Source organism: Myotis daubentonii, chromosome 12 (genome assembly GCF_963259705.1).
Source record: "Myotis daubentonii chromosome 12, mMyoDau2.1, whole genome shotgun sequence".
In the NCBI taxonomy this organism is placed as follows: domain Eukaryota; kingdom Metazoa; phylum Chordata; class Mammalia; order Chiroptera; family Vespertilionidae; genus Myotis; species Myotis daubentonii.
Genome location: NC_081851.1, coordinates 6310275 through 6335929, shown reverse-complemented (window position 1 = coordinate 6335929; position 25655 = coordinate 6310275). Strand labels below are relative to the sequence as shown.

General features: G+C 46.3%; 1 protein-coding gene across 5 annotated transcripts in view; it reads left to right on the top strand.

Moving 5' to 3' along the window:
- The first annotated feature begins 11675 nt into the window (after positions 1–11675).
- RNF149 (ring finger protein 149) overlaps positions 11676–25655 on the top strand; it is a 47728-nt gene continuing 33748 nt past the window's right edge. For 3 of the 5 annotated variants that reach the window (XR_009447877.1, XR_009447875.1, XR_009447876.1), the window contains exon 1: positions 11683–12283. Coding sequence is in view for 2 of the 5 variants with exons in the window: in XM_059658849.1 (XP_059514832.1) it covers positions 11824–12283 (460 nt within the window). In the remaining 3 variants the exon portion in view is untranslated. Of the gene's footprint in view, positions 12284–25655 lie in introns of all 5 variants that reach the window. The other 2 variants (XM_059658849.1, XM_059658847.1) reach the window with 2 other exon arrangements.

Below are 25655 nucleotides of genomic sequence, written 5' to 3'. Positions count from 1 at the left end.
AGCAAACACTTGAGATTTTACCCACCTGTACAATCAGCACCCACATGAACCACCTATTCACATCAGCAGCCACAGGTGGGTATCGTCTAAGAGAAAAAGAACTTTTAAAGTAAAAACAGGTAGAGATTTTTAAAACTTGGTTTGAAAAGGGCCTGCGATGGTGTGATTAAAGAATGGAGGGAAATCCGTGACCGAGTGAAGCTGGAGTCAGGATGAGAGGGACGTGCTTGCCAGGTCCATGCTGCTCCGACAGGTGAGCGGCTCCCACGGGAGGCGAGGCGCTGAGCTCCAGGGCGAACTCGGAGCAGGAACCTGCAGGGGCAGGAAGCTCCTGCACTGGCTTCCGGGGGTTAACTCCTAGGCCCTGCCATCGGAGAGGGAGGGACATTGGAGAGGACTTGGTTTCCCCCCTTTTATGTGGAAAAATATGTAGTATAAATTGTGGTGGAGGATCGTGGGTCATTAGACGTGTGAGCAGCCCTGGGGGACACTGAGGTGTTAATTATGAAACTCTTTCTCAAGTATCTTGTGATCTGTCTTTGGAAAGTCCCAGTGTCCCCTGCCCCTCTCCACAGAGAAAAGGCTGGTGGGGTTGTGCTTCATCACTAATGGGTTCACCAAAACACTCCTGCCCATAAGGCACTGCTGGGGTGGTTCTCCCTGAGCGCCGGTGTTGGTGGTGGACATTGAATTGCTTTGGTCAATACTGAAATGTGAGTGAAAGTGACGTGTGTCCATCCTAGGAGGAGGCTTGAAGAACCAGGACATCATTCACCTCTCTCTCTCTCTCTCTCTCTCTCTCTCTCTCTCTCTCCCCCCTCGAGGCAAACAGAAATGCGCCAGATGGTGGCTGATCTATTAGCCTCACCTAATGAAGAAGACAGGGAGCAGAACCCCCAGCCAGCCCACAGTGGATATGTACACGCGTGAGAAATAAACCTCCTTGGTCTGCACCAGAGTCTTGGGGGGTTGTTACAGCAGCCTGACCTAACACAGCCTCACTGGTTCAGTGGAATGACAACGGTTCATGGATGGCCTTTTCAAGAACAAGGACCTCTTTTCATTTTAATATCCATTGACAAAGAAAATACTTGTTGTCTAAAACCTACTTGGGCCCTGGCCCGTGTGGCTCAGTTGTTTAGAGCATCATCGCGGACTCCAAGAGGTCGTGGGTTTGATTCCCGGTCAGGGCGTATACCCGGCTGCTTGTTCAATCCCTGGCCGGGGTGTGTGAGCATGCGGGAGGCAACTGATCGATGTTCCTCCCTCTCTAAAATCAGTAAATAAACATATCCTTGGGTGAATTTAATCTACTCTGAATTTAATAATATTTTTAATACATTTTTATTAATCATAACCTTTACATATATTTGAGAACTAGTACCAATCCATGGGTGGCAGATGTCAGTGGTAGACAGTTCTTCAAGAGCAGTTTGAGTTCCCCAGGGTTCAGGGAGCATAGCCGTCCCCTGGGAGACAAAAGCCAAGAGGTTCTTGGCAAGCCCAGCCCTGCCTTTATCTCACCCAGCGCTTGGAGACGGCAGTCCCCTCGCCATGCGGGCGGCAGCTGTCTACAAAGCAGCGACACGCCACCTGTCCCCTCGTTCCACAAGGGACCCCACAATAGTGTGATAGTAAGTAAGAATTTTGAAAACAGAAAGAGCTGTTTTAAAGTACATAATATCGCCCTGATCGGTTTGGTTCAGTGGATAGAACATCAGCCTGCAGACTGAAGGGCCCCAGGTTTGATTCCAGTCAAGGGCATGTACCTTGGTTGCGGGCACATCCCCAGTAGGAGGTGTGCAGGAGGCAGCTGATCAATCTTCTTTCTCATCGATGTTTCTGTCTCTCTCCTGTCCTCTCTGTAAAAAATCAATAAAATATTGTTTAAAAAAATAAAGTACATAATATTATTTTCGTTCCCAAGTTTGTGTGTCCTCAAATGACATCTAATTTTTGCCTTAAAAAAATACCCAGTTATCACCAATAAGGGTTTAATCTCCAACATCTACAGGGAACCCATACAACTTAACAAAAGGAAGATAAACAATCCAATCAAACAATGGGCAAAGGACCTAAATAGACACTTTTGAAAAGAGGACATACAGAAAGCCAAGAGACATATGAAAACATGCTCAAAGTCACTAGTCATCAGAAAGATGCAAATCAAAATGACAATTTGGAATCATCTCACACCTGTCAGAATGGCTATCATCAACAAATCAACAAACGACAAGTGTTGGAGAGGATGCGGAGAAAAGGGAACACTCGTGCACTGCTGGTGGGAATGCAGACTGGTGCAGCCACTGTGGAGAACAGTATAGAGCTTCCTCAAAAAACTAAAAATGGAACTCCCATTTGACCCTGTGATCCCACTTCTAGGAATATATCCCAAGAAACTAGAAATGCCAATCAGAAAGGATATATGCACCCCTATGTTCATAGCAGCACAATTCACCATAGCTAAGATCTGGAAACAGCCTAAGTGCCCATCAGCAGATGAGTGGATTAAAAAACTGTGGTACATATACACAATGGAATACTATGCTGTGGTACAAATGAAGGAACTCTTGCTATTTGCAACAGCATGGATGGAACTGGAGAGCATTATGCTAAGTGAAATAAGCCAGTCAGAGAAAGATAAATACCACATGATCTCACTCATTTGTGGAATATAGTGAACAACATAGACTGATGAACAGGGACAGATCCAGAGACAGAGAAGCAGTGATCAGACTGTCAAACCTCAGAGGGAAAGTAGGGGAGGGTGGGGGTAAGGGGGAGAGATCAACCAAAGGACTTGTATGCATGCATATGAGCCCAACCAATGGACACAGACAACAGGGGGATGAGAGCATGAGGCAGAGGTGGGGGTTAACGGGGGGATGAGGACACATATGTAATACCTTAACCAATAGAGAAATTAAAGATAAAAAAATACCCAAAGAACATGGCTTCACCTGACAATTAGATGCACGTTCATTTGTCCTTTCAAAATTGTGTCTCATGCATTCACAACCAATACCTAAACCTCTGAAATACAGACAGCTAAGACTCAACAGTATTTCAAGAAATGAAGGAAGAGAAACTAGACAAAGCCCAAGAATGAAAGCAAAATAATTGAGACATAAACATAGAGAATTCATGGACAGGGGTGGGCAAAAGTAGGTTTACAGAGTGTATTCTTGTAATATTTATTCTTGTATTATGTATTTGTAGTACTGTGCTGGGCTGCCTATCTGGTGCTTCGGCCAGGCGGGGCCCGCTGTGCTCTCTGTTCTAGAACACATGGATAGGAAGGTACTCACTGTACTGATACTGTACTGTGTCGGGAACAAATTGTGTAAACAAGGCTTTGCAACTAACCTGGTGGTTTTTGCAAATAAAAACGCTGTGACTCCTGTAGTCGGCACTGCAGTTCAGCCTCTGCTTCGGCAGGGTGCTGTAACTGTAGTTGCTGGCCAGCTTAATAAAGGCTCCTAAATCTTGATCTGAGTCCCTGGTGGTCGTCTCCGCGGGTCGCCCCATTACAGTACCGTAAACCTATTTTTGTCCACCCCTGTGTAAGCATCACACTAGAGTTTATCATTTCCAAGGGGCAAGGTCAACATCCGGGTACAAAGAAACATCATTTTTAGGACATTAGCCCGTGGCTCTCCAAGGAGGTGTGCATCAGAAACTCCTGGGGCTTGTCCAGGGACGGCGGGCCCTCCTCCCCCGCCCCCGCCCAGGTTTAGGCTTCAGTAGGTCTGGGTGAGCCCAAGAATTTGCATTTCTAATCAATTCCAGGTGATGCCAATAATACCGGCCCTTTGAGAACCACTACAGCCGCCATGGCCACCCTCCCTGCTTGCTTGGACCTGGTGTGCGGGCATCTGGAAGGTTCTGGGTGCCCCTCCGAGGCGCTCTGGGTGCAGACCCATCTGCTCACACTAGGGCTGCCTGCGCCTGAGCCAGCGGGCCTCTCCGTCCCCCCGGAGCGCCCCGGCTGCGCCTCGGGGAGGCAGGGGTCACTAGTCTGGAGTGGGCCCTGGGTTAAAAGCAGGTGGGGGCTCCAACGCCCGTAGTGAGGCAGCGGCTCAACCCTGGGTGCTCACATGCAGCACCTGAGCTCCTTTCAAAGAATCCCTAGTCCTGGCTCCACTCCAGGCACCTTATCAGAACCTCTAGGGGAGGCGGCCAGGGCTTGTCCTGGTTTTGTGGCTTTTGTTTTAATCAATAGACTTTATTTCTTAGAGCAATTTGATGTTTACAGACAAAATGAACAGAAAGTACAAAGCATTCCCAGACACACCCTCCCACACTCCGCCCCTCCTGCCAATAGCGCATTGGTGTGTGTACTTGTTACAGCTGCTGGCCACTCAGGAATCGGTGGACACTGGGGGGTTATGATTGACTAAAGCCCATATTTACATCAGCGGTCACTGTTGTGCAGGTCTGTGGTTTTGACGAATGCATGATGTCATGTATACACCTTGTGTATCACACACAGTGGTTTCAACCTTGCTGTTAAAAAACACCCCAGGAGGTTCAGGGGAACAGCCAGCTGAGAACTAGTAATTTAACAGTTATCATGAACAGGTAACAAAATAACTAAGCACTCCCCCATCTTTGTTATTTCTTTAAATTCCTCATCTGGTCCCCAGTAATGATGAACAGCAAAATCAAAAGGGACTGGAGGTCAATCAGAATAAAAAGCAATAAAGAGATGCACACCAAATAAAGCCACCCGGATGCCATTCTCCGGTGACTCGCAGCGGCCTAACGTTTGCTAAAGGTGCCGCTAGTGGGGTGAGAGCGGGAAAACCTCCTTGGGGGCACATTTTGGCGCTATCTACCAAAGTCCAACTGCACCAACCCTTGCGCCCACCAAGTCTGCTTCTAAAAACCTACTGTGTAAAGAGGCAGAGGTGCAAGGTTATTTGTTGCAAAATTGTTTGTAATAGCAGATTGATGATGATAAGCTAAAGGCCCGTTAGCTGCGACTGGTATAGACGACGGAACATTCATGAGGCGCTATGCAGCCTAACAAAGGATGCTCTTTGTGAACCATCACGCAAAGACCTTCAACAAATAAATAAGTGAAAAATGCAAGGTGCAATGCAGTTGATAATATTCTACCCTTTGGGGAAAAAAGAGGGATGAAAGTAAATATATAAATTAATTTGTTGTATAATTATGAAAGTAATCATATTGGAATAATCTAGAAGAAACTGATTGATTGCCTCAGTATGGGGTAGCTGGGACAAGGGTTGCAAAGAGTATACTATATTTGTACCCTTTGAACTTTAAATCATGAGAACGTATTATACTAAAAAGAATTGGTGTTGTTTTTTAATATGTTTGTATTGATTTGAGAGAGGAAGAGAGAGGGATAGATAGAAACATCTATCGGTTCTTGTTCCTCGATCCCCAGTGGATTGAGACTGAAACCCCGATTGGGAATCAAACCCAGGACCTCTCAGTTCATGGGTTGACACTCAACCACTGAGCCACACCAGTCCTGCAAGAATTTGTTTAAAGTGCCCATTTTCAGGTCCAGCAATTTCAATTTTAGGAACTGATTCTATGAGAGAAGAATCAAATGATTGTGCAACTTTTCATTGATAAGTATTATAAATTTAAAATATTATTATAAATGATAAGCAGAAAAATTACAATATATAAATTATAATACATTATAAATTATAAACAAAAAATTCTGTTTTTATTTATAATATGAAAAATAAGAAACAACTTACGTGTACAAAACCAGGAATTGATTATAAAAGCCGTGCTGCTTTCAAATGCTGAAATACCATGCAGCCATTTAAATGGTCGTGGAGAAGTGCCTTCATGGTATAGAAAAAATGTTCATGAAACTTTGCTGAGTTTTTAAAAGGCAAATTAAACAAACAGTATGCATTGTATTTTGTCATTTAAACAAATATTTACAGGGTCATAGAAACAAGACTAGAATGTGGTTTACCAAAATTTGATAGTATTTTTCTGGTATAATATGATATTTTTAACTTTCTTCAATTTATCTATATCTTATGGATCTTTTTACTTTTACAGTGAACATGTATTATTTTTATATATGTATATATATATATATATATATATATATATATATATATATATATATATATATTTACAAAACCAGGGCACAGACTGTAGCCTTTGAAAAAGCATTTTATTTTTTAAAAGAAGAAGAAGAAGAAGAAGAAGAAGAAGAAGAAGAAGAAGAAGAAGAAGAAGAAGAAGAAGATTCCCAATAGAAATGGCTGCTGGCCAGCCGACTTCAGAAAGCAAGGAAGACAGCTACGTAGCCCATTGGTGGCAGTATGTGGCCTCAGGAAGAGTAACAGCAAGGAACTGGATCCTTGGAGGGAGGTTGGGGATTCATTATTCTGAAAATGGATAAATAAGAGAATTAAACATTTAAATTTGCACTTCTATTGGTTGAGGGGTAATTTTTTTGTACAGTATTCCAGCTCATAAATGAAGAAGGAATGATAGAATTAGAATATCACTACTTTGCAAACCCTTAATAAAATAATAGATTTAGGTAATGACCATCAGTGGCCACTAACATTACAAAACAGAAAGGCACCTCAACATAATGTGCTCACAGATGGAGTGCCCAGCTCCACCTATGAAGTGTTCTTGCCAAAAATCTAAGCTGTATCAGCTCAGACCTCGACCTAACTACCAGTTCTCAGAAAATATAGGGAACAGAAGAATATGCTAAACTGCCATCAGTCAAAATATCAGCCAAATGCAGAAAGGGGAAATTATGCAGGATGGGATTGGAAAGGGACACAGAGCCCAGAAGATCTAGGACATGAATTGGTTAGGGGAGGGCCCAGTGCAGCCCCTACAGGCCTGGGAAAGTGAGGGGCTAGTTTCCAGAAGCACCTCGCCCTGCCTGGCCGCGTGGCTCAGGTGGAGCATTGACTTATGAACCAGGAGGTCACTGTTGGATTCAAGTCAGGGCACGTGCCTAGTTCCAGGCTGCATCCCCAGGAGGGGACAAGCAGAAGGCAGCTGATCCATGATTCTCTCTCATCATTGATGTTTCTCTCTCTCTCCCTCTCCTTTCCTCTCTGAATTCAATAAAAATATGTGTTTTTTAAAAAGCACCTAGTCCTTCCCAAGCTTAAAGCAGCCACCTGGGGCCCACAGCAGATCACATGGGCTCCAAACGGTGCCTAGGCACAGGGCCAGCCCAAGCGCCAGCAAAACAGAAGCTAAGCCAGCAGATGGGGACAGGGACTGGACTGGACTGAGCCTATGGCACAGAACTTCTGGACACAGGCCTTAGAGCACGACAGACAGCTGAGACCTGGGGACATTTATTTCAATCCCAATGAATCTTACCACTAAACCATGTCCTCCCATGTGTGGGTCACAGAAATGCTTTTCTTGCAACTCCGTGAAAAGACCCCATTTCCATCAGCAACAGAATTATGGACAAATTTTTTGTGTGATTATGTTTTTGCTTTTTAAAAATTGTGATACTATCGTGATTCTGTTTTGTTTTTGAACATTAAAATGTTTACAGATAAGATATGATGTTGTGTAGGCAGAGAAATAGTTTTCTTTTCTAAATTCTTCTGGCTGGACTAGTAATCAGATTAACATGAGACAGATTAACAGGATAAAATTACCAAATATATATATATAAAATATATTTTTATTGATTTCAGAGAGGAAGGGAGAGGGAGAGATAGAAACATCAATGATGAGAGAGAATCATTGATCGGCTGCCTCCTGCACACCCCCTACTGGGGATCGAGCCTGCAACCCAGGCATGTGCCCTTGACTGAAATTGAACCTTTCAGTCTGCAGGCTGATGCTCTATCCACTGAGCCAAAATGGCCAGGGCACCAAATATACTTTTGAATGGAGTTTTTTGGGTAAAATGGGAGTTTTTAGGGCTGAAATAGGCAAGTTTAGGAAATTTTAAAAACTTAAGGGGTCCATAAAAAACACACAAGGCCACAGAGTTGCAAAAGGGTACATTTCCATAAGACCAGGGAGCAGCAGAAGTTACATTTCCATAAGAGAAGGGAGCTGGGAGTAGCAAAAGGTACACATTTACAGAATAAAGGGAAGGAGGAAGAAAGCCCAGAGGGAATAGGAGAACAATGAGGGAGGAGAGCCTCAGGTGTCCCACATGAGGTTTCCATGTGAGGTTCAGCCTTTGCCTCAGGAGTTGCTATAGTGACCAAATCAGAAGGGATGGTGACCAATCAAAGGGGACATCAAGGCACAAAGACCTGCAGCCTTTATAGACTCAGTGCGAGTCTGTGCTTGTTCTCCAATGAATTTACACCTTTGCTATACCATCTTCGGTCTGTGGTTTCATTCTTCGACTCCAATGGACAAAGAAGTGGGGAAAAGCCATCCTGCCCAGGGAACACCGCGCGATCCAGTCCAAATTCCCGTCCCATTGTGTATGTACATATGAGACCCAGGACACATTGGGCAGTTGAGATTCACATGCCATTCTGGACAACGGAGAGGGAGGCAGGGGTCTGGGATTTCAAAGGGTCAGTAGGTAATTCACAGGAAGATGAGAAGGAAGCACATTCTTGCCAGGCCCCCCAGAAACAACAGGACACAGAGGGGGTTCCCATAAGACTTACTTGGGCCCTCCCTGTCTGCCGTGCTTGATTCTTACGTGGTGAGGTGAGTATGCTAAGGCTGTCTTCCTGAAGCAGGTCTTTCTATCTGAATTCCTTTGGGGGGCAGGTGGGCAAAGTTCCTAAGTCTTTTTTATCTTAAAAATAACCACCTTAAAATAATCAATATTCCCCAAAGGCATATTTTGGGATGGCAAACTCTGCTTCCCCTCAATATCTGGGATTTCCTTCAAAATAATATCTAATAGTGTCAAGTGGAAGTGACGGCGTGCACGACAGATGAAGTTAGCCATGATTGATCAGTGCTGAATCTAAGTTACAAGTGCATAGAGCTTCATTACACTAGCCCCTCAACTTTTAGAAACAGTTGATATTTTTCCATTATTAAACAATTAAAAGAAAGGTAATGATGCCTGCCTACCCGATCCCCCCACTCCCAGCATAAAGAGTGGTGGGGTGAGGCGACCAGCTTTGCTTGTGGGACAGAAGGGGAGGGAGCTGAAGAGACCGAGCGCACTTGGCAGCCTGTATTGGTGAGGAAAGCCGGCGGTCTGAGTCAGTGGTGACAGCTTTGGGTCAGGAGGGAACCAGCTGAGGTCTGAAGCTGGTCGTGTAAATAATAACCAAGGACTGGAGTGGGCCTAGGCTCAGCAACTGTAGGCCTGTTCCTACTCGCCTGCTGGTCTTCACTGAGCAACATGCCTGTCAACAACCATGAGTCCTTGGCTCCGAAACAGTCAAAAGAGCATTTTACAAGTTTTAGGCACACCTGACGCTCTGCTAGCTGAGGTAGAGTCATGAAAACAGCAAAGACCAAATCCCGACCCTCAGGAAACTCAGCATTATCAAAAGGCTAAAGACTGTACTGGAGAGCAAGACAACTTCAATGTGTGAGCATGGCCTACATGAGCAACATGGAAATAGGAGGAACCAGGGAAGGTCGCACAGAAAAAACAACCTTTGAGTTAAAACTAGAAGACTGCCCTGGCGGGTAGCTCAGTGGATTAGAGCATTGTCCACACCATCAAGCATGTGGGTTTGATCCCAGGTCAGGGCATATGCAAGAACCAACCAGTGAGTGCAGGGTAAGTGGATCAACAAATCAATGTCTCTCTCTCTCTCTCTCTCTCTCTCTCTCTCTAAAAATCAATAAATAAAGAAAATTTGGGGGGAAAAACCCACAAAACTGAAAGATTAAGTCGGTATTTGCCAGGACAAGAGCCAGGAGCAGGATTTCAGGAAGTAGAGAGGAATTTGTAAAACATAGCATGGAACTGCAAGGCTTGTCCTGGGAACTACAAGTATGTTGTTTTGCTGGAACACAGGAGGGGGTCCTAGTGATACCATGGTACTTACACAGCTATTAATTAACTAACAGGAAAGGAGCAAAGGGGAGGCCAGACAATACGGGCAAGCCACTCTCCAAACCTGTTCCCCAGAGCCTGGGGGAAGGGACTGGACAAAACGGAATAGAAGCTCGCCCAGTGAAGCCTGGGAGACAGGGGGAGGCTTGCCTGCGGGCCACGCCTGGGAACAGGGCGCTGGCCAGCGTAGGTGTATAGGCATGGTCACTGCCAGCACAGGAAGATTTGGTATTTAGGCCCCTGCCCTTCTCTCTCGCTGCTCCTGCCCAGCTCCTGGCGTTGGGGCTCTCAGGCTCTGCACTCGACCCTGGGCCCACCGCCGCGTGGACCGCACACGCCATGGACTAATGCACGACAGCTAGCCTGCTGCCCTGCCCACTCAGCTACTCCAGGGAACGAAACTGGACAGTGGCTTTGCTTTTAGCTCTGCTGACCCCCAGCTTCACCCTTCCCGGGACTAGTTTAAGGGAGATGGGACTTTGCAAATGGAGGAATGTAATCCCACTCAAATAAAGATCTCTACCACATCTCATCCTCCTCTGGGGGCCTCCGGAAATTCTTACGCCAGCGGCGCCCCAAGAACACCACTCGCACTAGCAAGGGAGAAACTCCATTCCACAACTCTCTGAGCGCTGCCCCTTGCCTCCCTATTCTAGGCGTGCGATCCTTTCAGCCTTTTAAAACTAGTCTCCTGATGGGAAAGGGAGAGGAAATTTCAACTTCAGGGAAACCTAGAGGTGTGGGCCAGGCTGCATTTTGGAGCACAGTTTTAAAACGCAGTCCAAGCCAGATTGATAACAAACAGAAAATGTGAGGGGGTTTAAGGCCCGACGGAAAGACCTGGTGGGAGTAGCAACCACCTACCTGGCCAGCATAGGGCCCTGTACCAAGGAGAGAGGCGAGTGAGAATCAACTTCTTTTCCTGCAGAGGTTATCAGGGCAGGTTTATTTATGCCCAAACTATTTCTCTTGTCTTTTTATTTATTTATTACTATACAATTTAAGTTTGATGCACTTATTTCAAAACTACAGATTATATATAAAAAACATAATAAAAGGGTTCTTGTGAGTATAATACTTGAGAAAAGCCTTAAGGAATCATTAGCATTACAAAATTGGTAGGAAAACGTTTCTGGGAAATGAAGCTTTGAATTTAATTGGACTTTTAAATGTAAGTCGTTTGCCACAGTAAATTCTCCATAAACAGCCCTGGCTGCTTTGGCTCAGTGATAGAGCATGGGCCTGCGGACTGAAGGGTCCTGGGTTCGACTGCAGTCAAGGGCACATGCCCAGGCTGCGGGCTTGATCCCCAATAGGGGGCAGCCGATCAATGATTTTCTCTCATCAGTGATGTTTCTCTCCCCTCTCCCTTCCTCTCTGACAGCAATAAAAAAATATTAAAAATAAGATGTTTTTTAAAAAATTCTTCATAAACATCCGCTGAGTGGTTTTACACAATCCCGCTCCCACGCCTGGCGGAGAAGCTTCCCGTTTCTGGGCAGTCACTTCCCCGTGGCGACTCACCGGGGCTTCCGCAGCCGCCCCGCCCATTGCCCCATAGCCCCGCCCATTGCCCCCATAGCCCCGCCCACTGCCCCATAGTCCCGCCCCCAGTCACCTGACCCCTGCGCTTCTCTGTAACCCCGCCCCTCCCGTCGCCCCGCCCCCTGCGTTCCACCGGGTGCGCGTGCGCTGCGCTCGCCCACGGTTCGCGCTCTCCGGCTGGCGGCGGACGCTCGGCCCTCTCTCCTCAGCTTCCTCTGGCGCCGGCTTCGCTCCCGCAGGCCCGGGGAGCCCGCGCGGCCGCTCCTCCTCCCGGTGGTGGGGCCATGGCGCGGCGGCCCGAGGCTGGCGGCGAGGCCCGCGGTGCGCTGGCGCTGCCGGCGCTGCTGGCGCTGGCCCTGTGCGCGCCGGCGGCGGGGGGCCAGGCGCTCGAGTGGTACTCGGCCGTGGTGAGCCTGGAGTACCTGGATCGGCAGACGAACCGGACCGTGTGCAGCGTCTCGGAGAGCGGCCGCTTCGGCGACAGCTCCCCCAAGGAGGGCGCGCTGGGCCTGGTGGGCGTCCCGGGCGCCCCGGACGGCGACCCTGAGGGTTGCGCGCCCGACACGCGCTTCGTGGTGCCCGCGCCGGGCGGCCGCGGAGCCGCGCCCTGGGTCGCCCTGGTGGCGCGAGGGGGCTGCACCTTCAAGGACAAGGTGTTGGTGGCGGCGCGGAGGAACGCCTCGGCGGTGGTGATCTACAACCAGGAGCGCCACGGGAACATCACGGCGCCCCTGTCGCACGCGGGTGAGCGGGCGGGGCGCGGGCGGGCGGGCGGGCGTCGGGGACCCCGGGAAGCCCTGGATTTGCTGGCGACCCCCGGGGTGCTGTCAGGAGGGACGCCAGCCTACCCACGGATCACACCTTCGCCTTGGCCCTTTTCCCAGGGTCGTGCCGGGGGGCGAGAGAAATGAAAACCCACAGGGGGGGCGAGTGATTCCAACCTGGAGAGTCTCATGGTTGTTCCTCGCGGGTCCCTTTCCACGCCCCGTCCCCCAGAGCCGGCGGGGCAGGAACCTGAGCGTCCCGCAGGGCACCGCGGGCTGGCGGCCCCGCCCCGGGGAGAGGGGCTTGGTGGCGTCGGTTTCTGACTTTCTGAAAACATGTCTGAGCCGGGAAATCGGACTTACCTCTGAGCCAAAAGGCCTGGATTTCAGTTTGGATATGTTGTCTCACTTTCTGAATGTAAAGGTCATGATACTGGCTTGACTGCCCATCAGATTCGTTTAGCCTTGAGTTTGGATGAAATTTTTAATGCCGCGTTGGTTCAAGAAAAGATCTTGCTTTTTGCCCGGTGAGCCTTCCTACATACACGCATTCCCCAGGGCAGCAGGTTGCGTTTTCAGGAAGTGGCGATCGTTTAAAAGGCTCCTTTTGTGAGGTGTCTTCAGACCGGAGTCCCAGTGCCTTTGACCAGTGCGCAGCAGAAATGTCTTTCTGTTCTTGCAAGATCATGACTCATTCTGAACTTACTGGTATTAAAATCTTTTAAAGTTTCTGCTGCTACTGCGAGTACTTTTGTTTTTCATCCTATTTTGGCTTTTTGAATGCAAGTTCAGAGCCTGACTGTAAAGTGAAGACAGGAAAGTCTTTGGATTTGTCCTATTTTAGAGGAGTGATAGGAACAGAAGTCCGTGGAGAGGTGAGGAAGCGGACACTGAGGCTGCCTGGAAGGGCTGGGGGGGTGCTGAGAGGGCAGGAACTGTGGGGCCAGCCGAGGATGGTGGGAGGCATATTTGAAGCGGGAGGACAGAGGAGGGGAAACCCGCAGAGGAAGGCCTTGGAGAGATGGCGTCCAGGACGCTGGCGGGGCGCTTGGCCTAGATGTAGAGGCACAGTTCCTGTTGCCACAGCAAGGAAGTGGGTTTGGGGAGGAAATGGAGATGTCCATTTAGATTCGTGTTGGGCCGTTATTCCAATGATTACAGGTCTACCCAGTTGTCATTGTACCCAAGCCACGCTTCCCAAGACTCAGGAAAAGCCTGCCCATCAGATCGCACATAACGTTCCAGGTACATCCGATCCACGGTGCTTCCCGTTGGGCGGTTGGGTCAGGATTCTCTGATTCTGGGTCCTTTCAATCACGTCTAACATCCTAATGTAGCCATTTTCTTTCCAATGGCAGGCTCATCCACCTGCAGTTTCCTAAATCTGCATTTTTTTGAAAATATGTTTTCATTGATTTCAGAGAGGAAGGAAGAGGGAGGGAGAGAGAAACATCAATGATGAGAGAGAATCACCGATCTGCTGCCTCCTGCACACCCCACACTGGGGATCGAGCCCGCAACCTGGGCATGTGCCCTGACCAGGAATCGAACCATGACCTCCTGGTTCATAGGTCAGTGCTCAACTACTGAGCCACACTGGTGGGACTTAAATCTGCACTTTCTTATAAAGACACTAACATCTTTCCAGACTAACAGGACTGGTCCTAACCATGGTTCAGCAACCTTGCTTGTATTATTGACATACAGTTTATCCAGGCCCAGGAAAACACTTCTTATTTTAACTCTTCTTGTAAGCATTTGTTCCCATTATCAGTGTCCATTCCAGCCTTCTTGCCATGAGAATAATTCTGTTTGAGAAAAATGAAGAAAGGAACAGCAGTTTTTTAATGTGTGAACGTACCCAGTGCTTAGCATACTGCTCAGTGTTCTCTAGACCAGCAGTCGCCAACCGGTGGCCCGCCGACCACAGACTGCTGGTCCGTGAGGTCCGAAAGATTGGCGACTACTGTTACACAGCGGCTCACATAATCCTCCTGACAGCACTTTAAGGTGGCACTTTAACCCCATTTTTCCAATGAGGAAACTAACATACAAAGAATTTAAATGACTGGCCCAAAGCGACAAGGTGATAGGCCAGGGGTGGGCAAACTTTTTGACTCGAGGGCCACATGGGTTCTTAAACTGGACCGGAGGGCTGGAACAAAAGCATGGATGGAGTGTTTGTGCGAACTAATATAAATTCACAGTAAACATCATTACATAAAAGGGTACGGTCTTTTATTTTTTTTAGTTTTATTCATTTCAAACGGATCTGGCCCGTGGCCGTCATTTGCCCACGGCTGCGATAGACTGTCAGATCATTCTTTGTTGTGGGAGGACTGTCCTGTGCATTACAGGATTTTTAGCCGCATCCCTGGCCTCTATCCGCTAGTTGTGACCACAACATGTCTCCAGATATTGCCAAGTGTTGCAGGGGGCGGGGGCGGGCGGGGAGTGAGGAGACAGGATGACTAAATCATCCAGCTTTTTGAACCACTGACTTAAAGGGAGATGAACAGTTTGGTAGCAGTGTGACTAATGGATTAAACACAAGAAAAACTGGAAGTAGAGAATCCAGTTAGACTGTTGGCGAGTCCAAGTAGAAATACAAGGGCCCAAATGGTGGTGGCTGTAAAGATGGAAAAGCAGGACCCGCACAGAACTTGACCCAGCTGGGGGTAAGGGTACAAATGTATCATGACTTTTTGAGAATGGGATAGAATTAAAACAGTGAATGTAATGAAGTCAGAAGAACCAGTCTGACAAAGGTGAATCTGAACTGTTACACACAGCCCTGAAGGCAGTGCAGACTTAGGCGTCTAGTATTGTGTCAGAATCAGGCTAGAGCCCGTGAAAACCTGGGATGCAGTGCTCCTGTGTAACCCTGGTGTTAGACGCAATCGGTGGAGACGGCCGCTTCTCAAATTGAATCATGAGAGTCTCAGGGAGACTTTCTCCAATTTTTCTAAACCTGTTGCTTGATTCTACTAGAATCCAGTATAAGATATTTTGGGTTTATATCAGTATTACATTGTGGCTCTAAAATAAATCATGACTTTAAGATAATTATCTGTCAGAACAGCTATAAGAAGTGTTACACTAATGCCCAGAGTGGATGCCCTTTAGCAAACAGGTACTGAGCCAAGTATTGTATCTTCTCAGAGACAAATACATAAGACATATACCTGCCTTTGAGGAGTTTGCGCCTAGTGAGAGCAATAAGCAACAATGAAGATGGCTAGAAATTAGTTTGAACATGATCAGTAAAAATTGATACAAGTCAAATAATTAAAATGAAATCTTTTATACAGTACTAGAGGCCAGATGTGCAAAATTCGTGCAAGAGGAGGCCTTCCTTCCCCCGGCTGCCGGCACCCTCACAGAGGGAGGCCCCACCCATCTACCGCAGCCCGCCTGTTGGTGGCCTGGGCCTCACTCTTTGGGGCAATCATGGAGCCTCCCAATCGATCACCCCGTCGGCTGGTGGCCTGGGCCTCCCTCTGTGGGGTGATCATGGGGCGATGGCCGGGCCCCCAACCAATTGCATTGCACCTGCTTTGGCTGGCCTGGTGCCAGTGGCTGTCAGCGTGTTCCCGGATGGTTGTCCGGAAGGTCGTCTGGACAGTCGTTCTGCTGTTCAGCCGTCCAGTCTAATTAGCATATTACGCTTTTATTATTATAAACTAGGGACCCAGTGCATGAATTCGTGCACCTTGAAAGGAACTGTTTGCTGCGAGGCTGCGGTGGGCACAGGGGCAGGTCTCGGCCTATCCTCCATGCCCCTGCCCAGCCCCTCCCACCGCAGGCCCCAGTCCTCTGTCTGCCAGCAGCCCCGCTCCCACCACCACCACTCCCATGCACTGATGGCGCCGGCCCTACTCGCACCCGCTGATGGCATGGACCGGCGCCAGCAATGATTGCAAGCGGCAGCGATTGCCACTCAGGAGCAGGGGAAGGTGGAGAAACCCTCAGGGGCGATCAGGGCTGGTAGCCGCCGCTCACACCCACTGACAGTGCCAAGTGATTGGGGCTGGCGCCAGGTGCCAGCAGTGGGTGCAAGCGGGGCTGGCGCTGTCAGCAGATGCAAGCGCTGGGCAGGACTGGCACTCAGGAGCAAAGAATTTTCAGTAACCACCAGAGGCGCGCCCCGCCTTGGCCTGGCACTCCCGTTCACCTGCTCTACCATCCTGCTGCAGCTGAGGCCCGCCATGTTCGGTGTGAGCCCCCTGGTGGTCAGTACACATCATAGCAACCGGTTGTTTGGTTGTTCCACTGTTCGGTCTATTTGCATATTAGGGTTTTATATATATACTAGAGGCCTGGTGCACAAAAATTTGTGCACTCGGGGGTAAGGGGTCCCTCAGCCCGGCTTGTGCCCTCTTGCAGTCTGGGACCCCTCGGGGGTGACCACTTACTGGCTTAGGCCTGCTCCCTGGGGGATTGGGCCTAAGATGGCAGTCAGACATCCCTCTGGCAGCCCGGCAGCCCTCGGAGGATGTCCATTTGCCAGCAGGGAGCAGACCTAAGCTGCAGTCGGACATCCTTAGCGCTGCTGAGGAGACAGGAGAGGCTCCCACCACCACCGCTGTACTGGCAGCCATCAGCCTGGCTTGTGGCTGAGCAGAAATCCCCCCTGTGAGAGCGCACTGACAACCAGAGGGCAGCTCCTGCATTGAGCATCTGCCCCCTGGTGGTCAGTGTGTGTCATAGTGACCAGTCATTCCCAGTCTTTCTGCTGTTAGGGTCAGTTTGCATATTACCCTTTTACTATATAGGATAGAGGCCTGGTGCACGGGTGGGGGCCGGCTGGTTTGCCCTGAACGGTGTCCCGGATCAGGGTGGGGGTCCCACTTGGGTGCCTGGCCAGCCTGGATGAGGGGATGATGGCTGTTTGCAGCTGGTCGCACCCGCTTCAGGGTGGTGGTCCCCACTGGGGTGCCTGTCCAGTCTGGGTGAGGGGCTGAGGGTCATTTTCAGGCTGGCACGTGACTGAAGCTCCCAGCCTCTTTTTTTTTTCTTTCTTTTTTTATTCTGGGATTTATTTACCTTCTATGGCTGTCACTGGAACTGAGAGCCGGCTCCAGCTCTGAGGCCTTGGCTGGCTGAAAGCAGGTTTCTGGGTTTGTTTAGCTTCTATAATTGCAACATTGTTGCATCTGGAGCTCAGAGCTGGGCTGCGCAGGTGGGGAACCTTGGCTTCCTCCATCGCCGGGGCAACCAAGCCTCATGTTTGCTTCAGCTGCGTGGCTGCCGGCTGCCGTCTTGGCTGGCGATTAATTTGCATATCTCACTGATTAGCCAATGGGATGGGTCATGAAGTTACGGTTAATTACCATGTTTTTCTATTATTAGATAGGATAGATTAGCCTTAGTGTAGTTACTGTTGGCTAATAAGTTGGATGATTCTTTAGCTGAAATCTTGGTATGGCCTTTTAGGAATGGCACTTTCATTCTGTTGATAGTTGTTTACTAAGTGCCAAATATGACAAGGCTCAGAGCTGTGAGCTGTGTTTGGGGAAGAGGCCATAGTTGGGGGTGGAGGGAGATGACAAAGATGTGTAAGAAGTCCTTGACCTTGCCCTGACTTGCTGGCTCAGTTGATTGTAGCATCATCCCATAAACTGAAAAGGTTGCAGGTTTGATTCCAGGTCAAGGCACATACCTAGGTTGTGGGTCCATTCCCCGATTGGGGCATGTATGGGAAGCAACTGATCAATGTTTTGCTTTCTACATCGATGTTTCTCCCCTGCTTCTTCTGTCTCTAAAATCAATAAACATATCCTCGAGTGAGGATTTAAAAAAGAAGTCCCTGACCTTAAGAGAGATGTGCATTTTGTGTTTGCAGAGCACAGTAGTCTTTTATGAATAACACTTTTTTTACTTTATATAATTCTTATTTTTCAATTACAGTTGACATACAATAATGTATGCATTCCAGGTGTACAACCCAGTGATTAGAAATTATATAACTTACTAAGTGATCATCCTGACAAATTTCATACCCAGGTGACACCATACATAGTTACTAGAATATTATTGACTATATTCCCAATGCTGTACTTTACATCTCCATGACTATTCTGATAGCTACCAATTTGTACTTCTTAATCCTTTTACCATTACATCCATCCTCCAAACATCCTCCCTGGCAACTGTCAAAATGTTCTCTTAATCTCTGAGTCTGTTTCTGGTCTGTTTGTTTGTCTGTTTTGTTTTTTAGATTTAAATGTTGATAGATACATGTTTGTTGCCATTTTATTCTTTTTCTTCTTCAAGATGACCCTTTAACATTTTATGTAATGCTGGTTTCGTGGTGATGAACTCCTTAAGCTTTTTCTTTTCTGGGAAGTTCTTTATATGTTCTTCAGTTCTAAATTATAACTTTGCTGGATAGAGAAATCTTGGTTGTAGGTCCTTGCTTTACATCACTTTAAACCACTCCTTTCTGGCCTCCAAAATTTCTGTTGAGAAGTCAGCTGACAGTCTTATGGGAGCCTTCTCGTAGATAACTAACTGCTTTTCTTGCGCTGCTTTTAAGATTATCTCTTCGTCTTTAACCTTTGGCATTTTAATTATGTGTGTTGGTGTGGGCTTCTTTGGTTTCATCTTGTTTTGGACTCTGAACTTCTTGGACCTACATATTTATTTCCTTCACCAGATTAGGACAGTTTTCCAACATTATTTTTTCAAATAGGTTTTTAATTTCTTGCTCTCTCTCTTTTCTCCTTCTCGCATTGTCATTTTGTGAATGTTAGTATGCTTGAAGTTGTCCCAGAGGCTCCTTATACTATTCTCTTTTTTTCTTTATTCTCTTTTTTTGGATTCTTTTTTTCTGTTCTGATTGTTTTCTGCTTCTTTGCCTTCCAAATATCTGATTTGATCTATTGTACTGTTGATTTCCTGTAATATATTCTTCATTTCAGTTCTTTTTTGTGTTTCTAATTCCGTTTTTATGTTTCCTATATCTTTATTGAAGTTTTAAGTTCATCTGCTATTCCCTAAGTTCATTGAGCATCCTTATAACAAGTGTTTTGAACCCTGCATCTGGCAGATTGCATGTCTCCATTTTGTTTACTTCTTCTGGAGTTTTGTCTTATTCTTTCATTTGGAACATGTTTCTTTGTATCCTCATTTTGGCAGCCTCCCTGTTTGTATCTATGTATTAGGTAGAGCTGCTGTGTCTCCCGTGCTTGATAGAGTGGTCTTATGTAGTAGGTGTCCAGTAGTAGAGTCCAGTGTCACAGTCTCCCCAATCACCCAAGCTGGGCACTCTAGGTGCACCCCCGTGTGGGCTGTGTACATCTTCCTGTTGTAGTTGAGCTTTGATTGCTCTTGGCATGTCAATGGGAGGGATTTACTCCCAGGCCAGTTGGCTGCCAGGACTGCCTGTGACCACCATGGAGGATCAGCTGTGCAGGAGCTGGCCCCACAAAGTAGGACTTACTTCAGCAGGGCTCTCATGCCCGCTAAGTCTGCTCCTACAGTGTGGTGCTTGTGGAGGTGGTTGGGTGGTACTTCAATGTGGTCTGAATCTCGGACCTCCCAGGAGTTGCAGGCCAAGGTCAGCCGCCACCTTTGCCCTGCTTAGAGCCACCCATCAGGACCTGCAAAGCAGTCTGAAGATGGCTGCTACTTGTGCTTGACTTGGAGGTGCCCAGGAGAGGCCAGACTACAAACTAAGGCCAGCTGCCACTATTGCCAGGTCTGGGGCAATTTAGTGAGAGGTATGAGGCACACCAAGGCCAAATGCTGCTTGTTTGAGAGATTTTAAGAAAGCATGAGCCAAGACAGGCCATTCGTTTGGAAAAGCCAATAAAAATAGATTGGGTAGACCCACAAGTTGGATGGGGCGGGGCTTCAGGGAATCACCATGGTGGGGCAATAGTGTTAGCTAAGTTGATGGAGGCTCAATTATGGTGCCAACCTGCCAGCTCTGTCGGGGAGGAAAGCTCATCAAAGAAACAATGGCCTCTGCCAGCATTTCTGTCTGTAAGAAAGCTGCCCCTCCAGCTTTCACTCTGACGCTGGCCAATTTAGTTTCTCCCTGTATTTCCCTGATACCTCTTGAGCTGCTGCCCCAGCGCTGGAGCTCAGAGGGAGTGAGTCCTAGTAAGTCTGTGTGCTGGCCCTTTAAGAGGAACTGCCTGGGACTCCAGCAGCCTCTGTCTCACTTAGCCACAATCGCTGCTGGTTTTTACAGCCAGAAGTTTTTGAACTTCTCTTCCTGGCATTGGAACCTTGGGCAGGAGGGGCCTAGTGTGGGGCTGGGACACCTCACCCGTGGAGGGTGGGGGGGCACCGCTGCACCTGAGCTATCCCTCCTGATTTTAACGGCCACACATGGGTGTGGTACCAGCCCCTTTCATTCTGCATCTCTTCCCTTCCTACCAGTACTGATGTGGCTGCTTCTTTAAATCCTTAGTTGTAGGAATTCTGTTCAGCTAGATTTCAGGTGGCTCTGAATGATGGTGGTTCTGCAGTTTTGTTGTAATTTTGTTGTGATTTTGGGAAGATTCAAATATTGTCTCAGCTTAGATTGACAAAGTCTTGATGATCTTTAATGCTCACTCCCACAAATGATCTAAAAATTTAGCTTTGAATTTAGTACGTATTTTGGGGCAATAAGAAGACAGAAATGGCAGCTGGCAGCTTCATAGAAGGTGAAATTAACAGGACAGTTCCTAGAAAGATTGAGCCTTGAAGGACAAGTTAAGATGATAGAGAAAGTGTCTCTGGGGATGTGTGGTGTGAGGTAAGGGTGGCGAAAGGCTGAATGGCTGAAATAAAGTAATGCATTTAGGAAAATAACAGAGTTCTCAATAAGATTGTTAAGTAATATATTCAACAAATACAAAATATTTTTAAGCAAGCCAAATTATCGAAACATACTTTAACATTCCAGGAAGAGAATTGTATTTGTTTTGGGGTCCTCTACACTCTGAGCCAACCATAAAAGTGTAAAATAACTTCAAATTTCGGAGACATTTACATTTATATTTATATTTAGTGTACTATTTCCCCTTATTGGGTCGTTTCAACTATAATACCAGAAGATAAGCCAGTTTTTCAGATTGATTCATTCAGAAACCCTTCTCTGGATCATCACTGTTTGATGCTGGGCTACAAACTAATAAATAAGAACAGGTAGTACTGGTCTAGTGCGGGAAAGAGACCTATAAAGAAATTATAGTAGGTACATAAAAAGAAGCATATCTAAGAGGCTTTCACGCATTGCATACTCAAAGGGGTGGATGGTGCTGAAAACCCTTAGGATGAGCTGATGCTGAACCTTACTTAACCTGAAGTCTCCAGATTAAGGGGAAAAGGTGGAGAGGGTATGGAAGTTTTAAGTTTCTGTAAAAAGAAAACCTGAAAGTTCATGGGGTTTTCTTGGTAGAGCTTTAAAATGTATTTCTTGCTGCCTGGATTAGTTTTCTAGAACAGAAATCTGATCTACTACTTTAAATATTTCAGTAGTTCCCATCTCTTTCAACAGAATGTTAAGATCTACTTTAAGCAGTTTCCTTGGGAGGAGAAATGGCACGCTAGACTCGAAGGTAACCCTCTAGAATTTTGAAGCTATTGACTGCAAACCAGATTTTTTTTTTTCTTTTTAAAATTTTTTAAATTTTTGACAAGGTGGTAGTAAGAACACAGAAATTTGAAAGGAAATGGCAATACATCCAATTTTATTTTGGGCATAGAAGAGTTTTATGGGTAATTTGGCCTGCTAAAGAATACTTTATTTGGTATTTATTATTATTTTCAAGTAGGTTTTTGATTGTGTACTATGTGCAAAAAACTTGTGCTAACGTGTAAGACAAAAATAAAGCAAACTGCCTCAAGTTCTCCTGTCTGATGTTGATGTGTATAGTTTTTTGGGGGGCGGGGGGACGTGGAGGGTTGCACAGATGACTTTCTTAGTCAAATGTGACCAGTAGCAATGGTAAGGTCTCAGGAAGAAAAATAATTCTAAGGGCTTTTTCTCACCTGTCCCGCCTTTAGGTGTGTGTGCCTTAGTTTGAGGGTAAGTTGTGATGTGCTGTCATATGCCACTGAGGCCCCTTGGGAGTGAGAGGTGCTTCAGGAGAAGGGCAGGGCCAGCACCGTCGGGGCTGTGCAGGCAGTGACCCAGCTAGTGCATTTCACTCAACTGCCCTGCCTCCTTCATCCCAAAAATGTCCCAGAAAAGCAAATCACAGGACAGAATGAGTCTTCATTCTGAGTTTTATTAATTTAAAGTAGTTCTCGGAAGTAGTCTTGCTGATGTAATTACAGAATACACAGCAAGTGGGTTAGCCTTCATCCTAAGCACAGAATGCTTTTTAAGTTATTTCTTTTAACTCGCTAAACTAAGATTAATTCCCTGGGTGAAAATTTCAGGTTGCTTGACAAGTGTTTTCCGTTCAGGGGACCCTCCTCATGATGAGTGTGAGTTGCTTCCCCCTCCCCCACTTGAATGTAGGTGTTGAAGAACCTCTCTCCTCTCAGTTCCTTTTTCACCTCTCATTCATTCGTTTGTTTATTCAATAAACATTTACTAAACACTTTCTACGTGAGGCACTAGGGATAATGAGATTAACACCAGTCACTAACCAAACTGGACCAGTTACCATCCCAAATACGTTTTTATGATGGTTTCACAGCCTGGATGGTTTCACAATTTCCTTTGCTTGCTAACCTTTCCTGTCCTCCACAATGTAACTGAAATGCCTGTCACCCCAGATAAAATGAGCACCTCATTTCTGCAGCTCTGTTTTCCACTTCCTTATTAAACAAGTGACAGTTCAAAATAGAAAAATCCTCTCTCCATTTTGTAGCTGAAGACATCTTCTCAGAGAAGATGGATGCGCCTGACCGGACAGCAGTGGCAGAATGAGGTTGAACCCAGGCTGTGGCTCGGAAGCCTGTGTCCCCCATGACGGTATAGGTGCTGATTTTTCCAGAGCCAGCTTTTCTGGGGCTGAGCAACACTGAGCAGCTCTCGAGGTTTCCGAGCCTCCTCTGTAAGACGATCGCGTGGCCTCTCCCCGCTTCCGTGAGCTGTGAGTGGCAGTGCTCCGGAGTGCGTCTCTGCACTGTTTCACGAAGCGCCGCAGCGGCGCCAGGTGTGGTGTGGCCGTCAGCATGCAGAGACAGTTTTGTTTTCTGTGTGAAGGTTATGAACTGAGGCAGGTTCCTTATGTGGTCTTCCTACATTAGTGTGTCCCTGAAAACTTCCACAGAAAGGAGCTTTATATAAAGGCTTTCGGCTTGTGAAGTGCCTTGTGATCACAAGTGGTAGCGCTATCCTAGTTGTTTCTATACTTGTCTTTCCTAGCGACCAGATGTTTCTTTTCCCGAGGCTGGAAATGCCCGGTGGTTGTGGGAGTGCCGAGACAACGTCAGTTCTTTCGAAGTGATGCTTTAGGCCCAGGGCACAGGATCAGCTTCCAGACAGAGCCACTTAGAAGGGTGCCCTTCTGGTGTTTCAGTAACTAAATCCCATGGCGAGGGTCACAGTGGATTTGCAACAGATTAAATTTCTCTCTTAAGATAAAATGGTGTTACAGTGTGGTTTTGGTGTAATGCTGGAGAACATTATATATGGATTTTTAAATTAATTTTTGAGTAGTAATATGTGCACACAGTACAGAATTTTTCCTATGCCAACTCCTCTCATAGAGGCAGTAGGCTGCAGTCTCTGGGGCCACCTTCCAGAGGCGGTCTAGGCCAGCGGTCGCCAACCTTTCGGACGTCACAGACCACCAGTGGTCCGCGGTCTAGACTGGCACGGCCATGTGGGTCTCTGGTCCACACAGTTTTACATGATGCATCGTTTCTCATCTGTGTAGCTTGAGTACTGTCAGTATTGACGGAGCTGCTGCCTCCATCTGTGTGCATATACTGTTGTTATATGTATTATGTAGCTGCTTTCTCACTGATGGATGTTTAGATTGTGATAGCAAAAACAGAAGACATTGGCGATCGGTATGCATATGTGCATATGTATGTATATCTGTGCCATTAAGTTCTTGGGTGTGAAATCAATGGGTCAAGAGACGTGTTTTAAAAAAGTGTTGATACCCATTGGCCTCTACCCCAGATTGTAACAATTCACTAACCCTCAGTGTGTAAGGGTGCGAATTTGTGCGCACTCTTGTCAGTACAGTGTATTGCACAAGTTTCTTTTTGGCAGTGTTACAGGTAAAATGTTTCTATCTCTTCCACAACTTTTCATATGTCTAAAATCCACTTATTGGAGAGAAACTGTACAGTTTCTTTTTGAGGTGATAAAAATGTTATGGAATTAGACAGTGATGTTTTCATACTTTTGTAAATATACTTAAAATTACAGGACTGGACCCATTAAAAAGGGTGAATTTTATGACATGTGAATTGTATCTTGCTAAAGCTGCTATTTTAAAAAATAAAACCCATTTGTATTTTCCTTTCTGCACACTGACTTCATTTCCCTTGTTTCTCTATTGTTCTTTTTCTTGTAGGAAATTAGTTTTGTTTTTGTTATGTTTCATGTATTTCTCCACAGTTGCCCATTTTCTCTTTTAATCTTGATTCCTTGATTTTGCTCTTTAGACATGTAGAAATTTTTCATTGTTATATATGGTTAGTCAAATCCTTTTTTTTTTCTTTTAAGAAAATTTGACGTGGTTTTTCATACTTGGAAAGGTTTTTCTTCAATATTATATATATTTAAATTCCCATGTTTCTTCTACCTCTTTTATATTTACTGTTTAAATATATTTAAATCTTTGCTTCTAAATCTTTAGAATTTCTTTTGGCCTAAATTGTGAGGAAGGGATAATAGCTTTTTTTCTTCAGCTGATACCCAATTGCCCCCATACTTAAAAAAAATAATAATAATATACATTTTAGCCCATCGATTTGAAATTCCACTTTTTTTTATTTTTTTTAAGAGAGAGGGAAAGAGAGATAAAACATCAATGATCAGAGAGAATCATTGATCGGCTGCTTTCTGCACACCCCACACTGGGGATCGAGCCCGCAACCCCGGGCATGTGCCCTTGACTGGAATCAAACCAGGAACCCTTCAGTCCACAGGCCGATGCTCTATCCACTGAGCCAAACCAGCCAGGGCTGAAATTCCACTTTTATCATTTCCTAAACTCTTTCATGTTTTGTGGTCTAAATTCTGGGGTTTTTATTCTGCCCCATTCTCATCATCTCTTATGTTACTATCACACTATTTTAATAACTTTAAATATAAAGACTTGTAAAACACTGTTTAAAAGTTTGCCTTATCATTCTTGATTATTTTTCCCTTAAGTGACATTTTATTGTTCTTGCATTAACTTATAGAGATGTTCATGAACTTGATTATTTCACTCCTT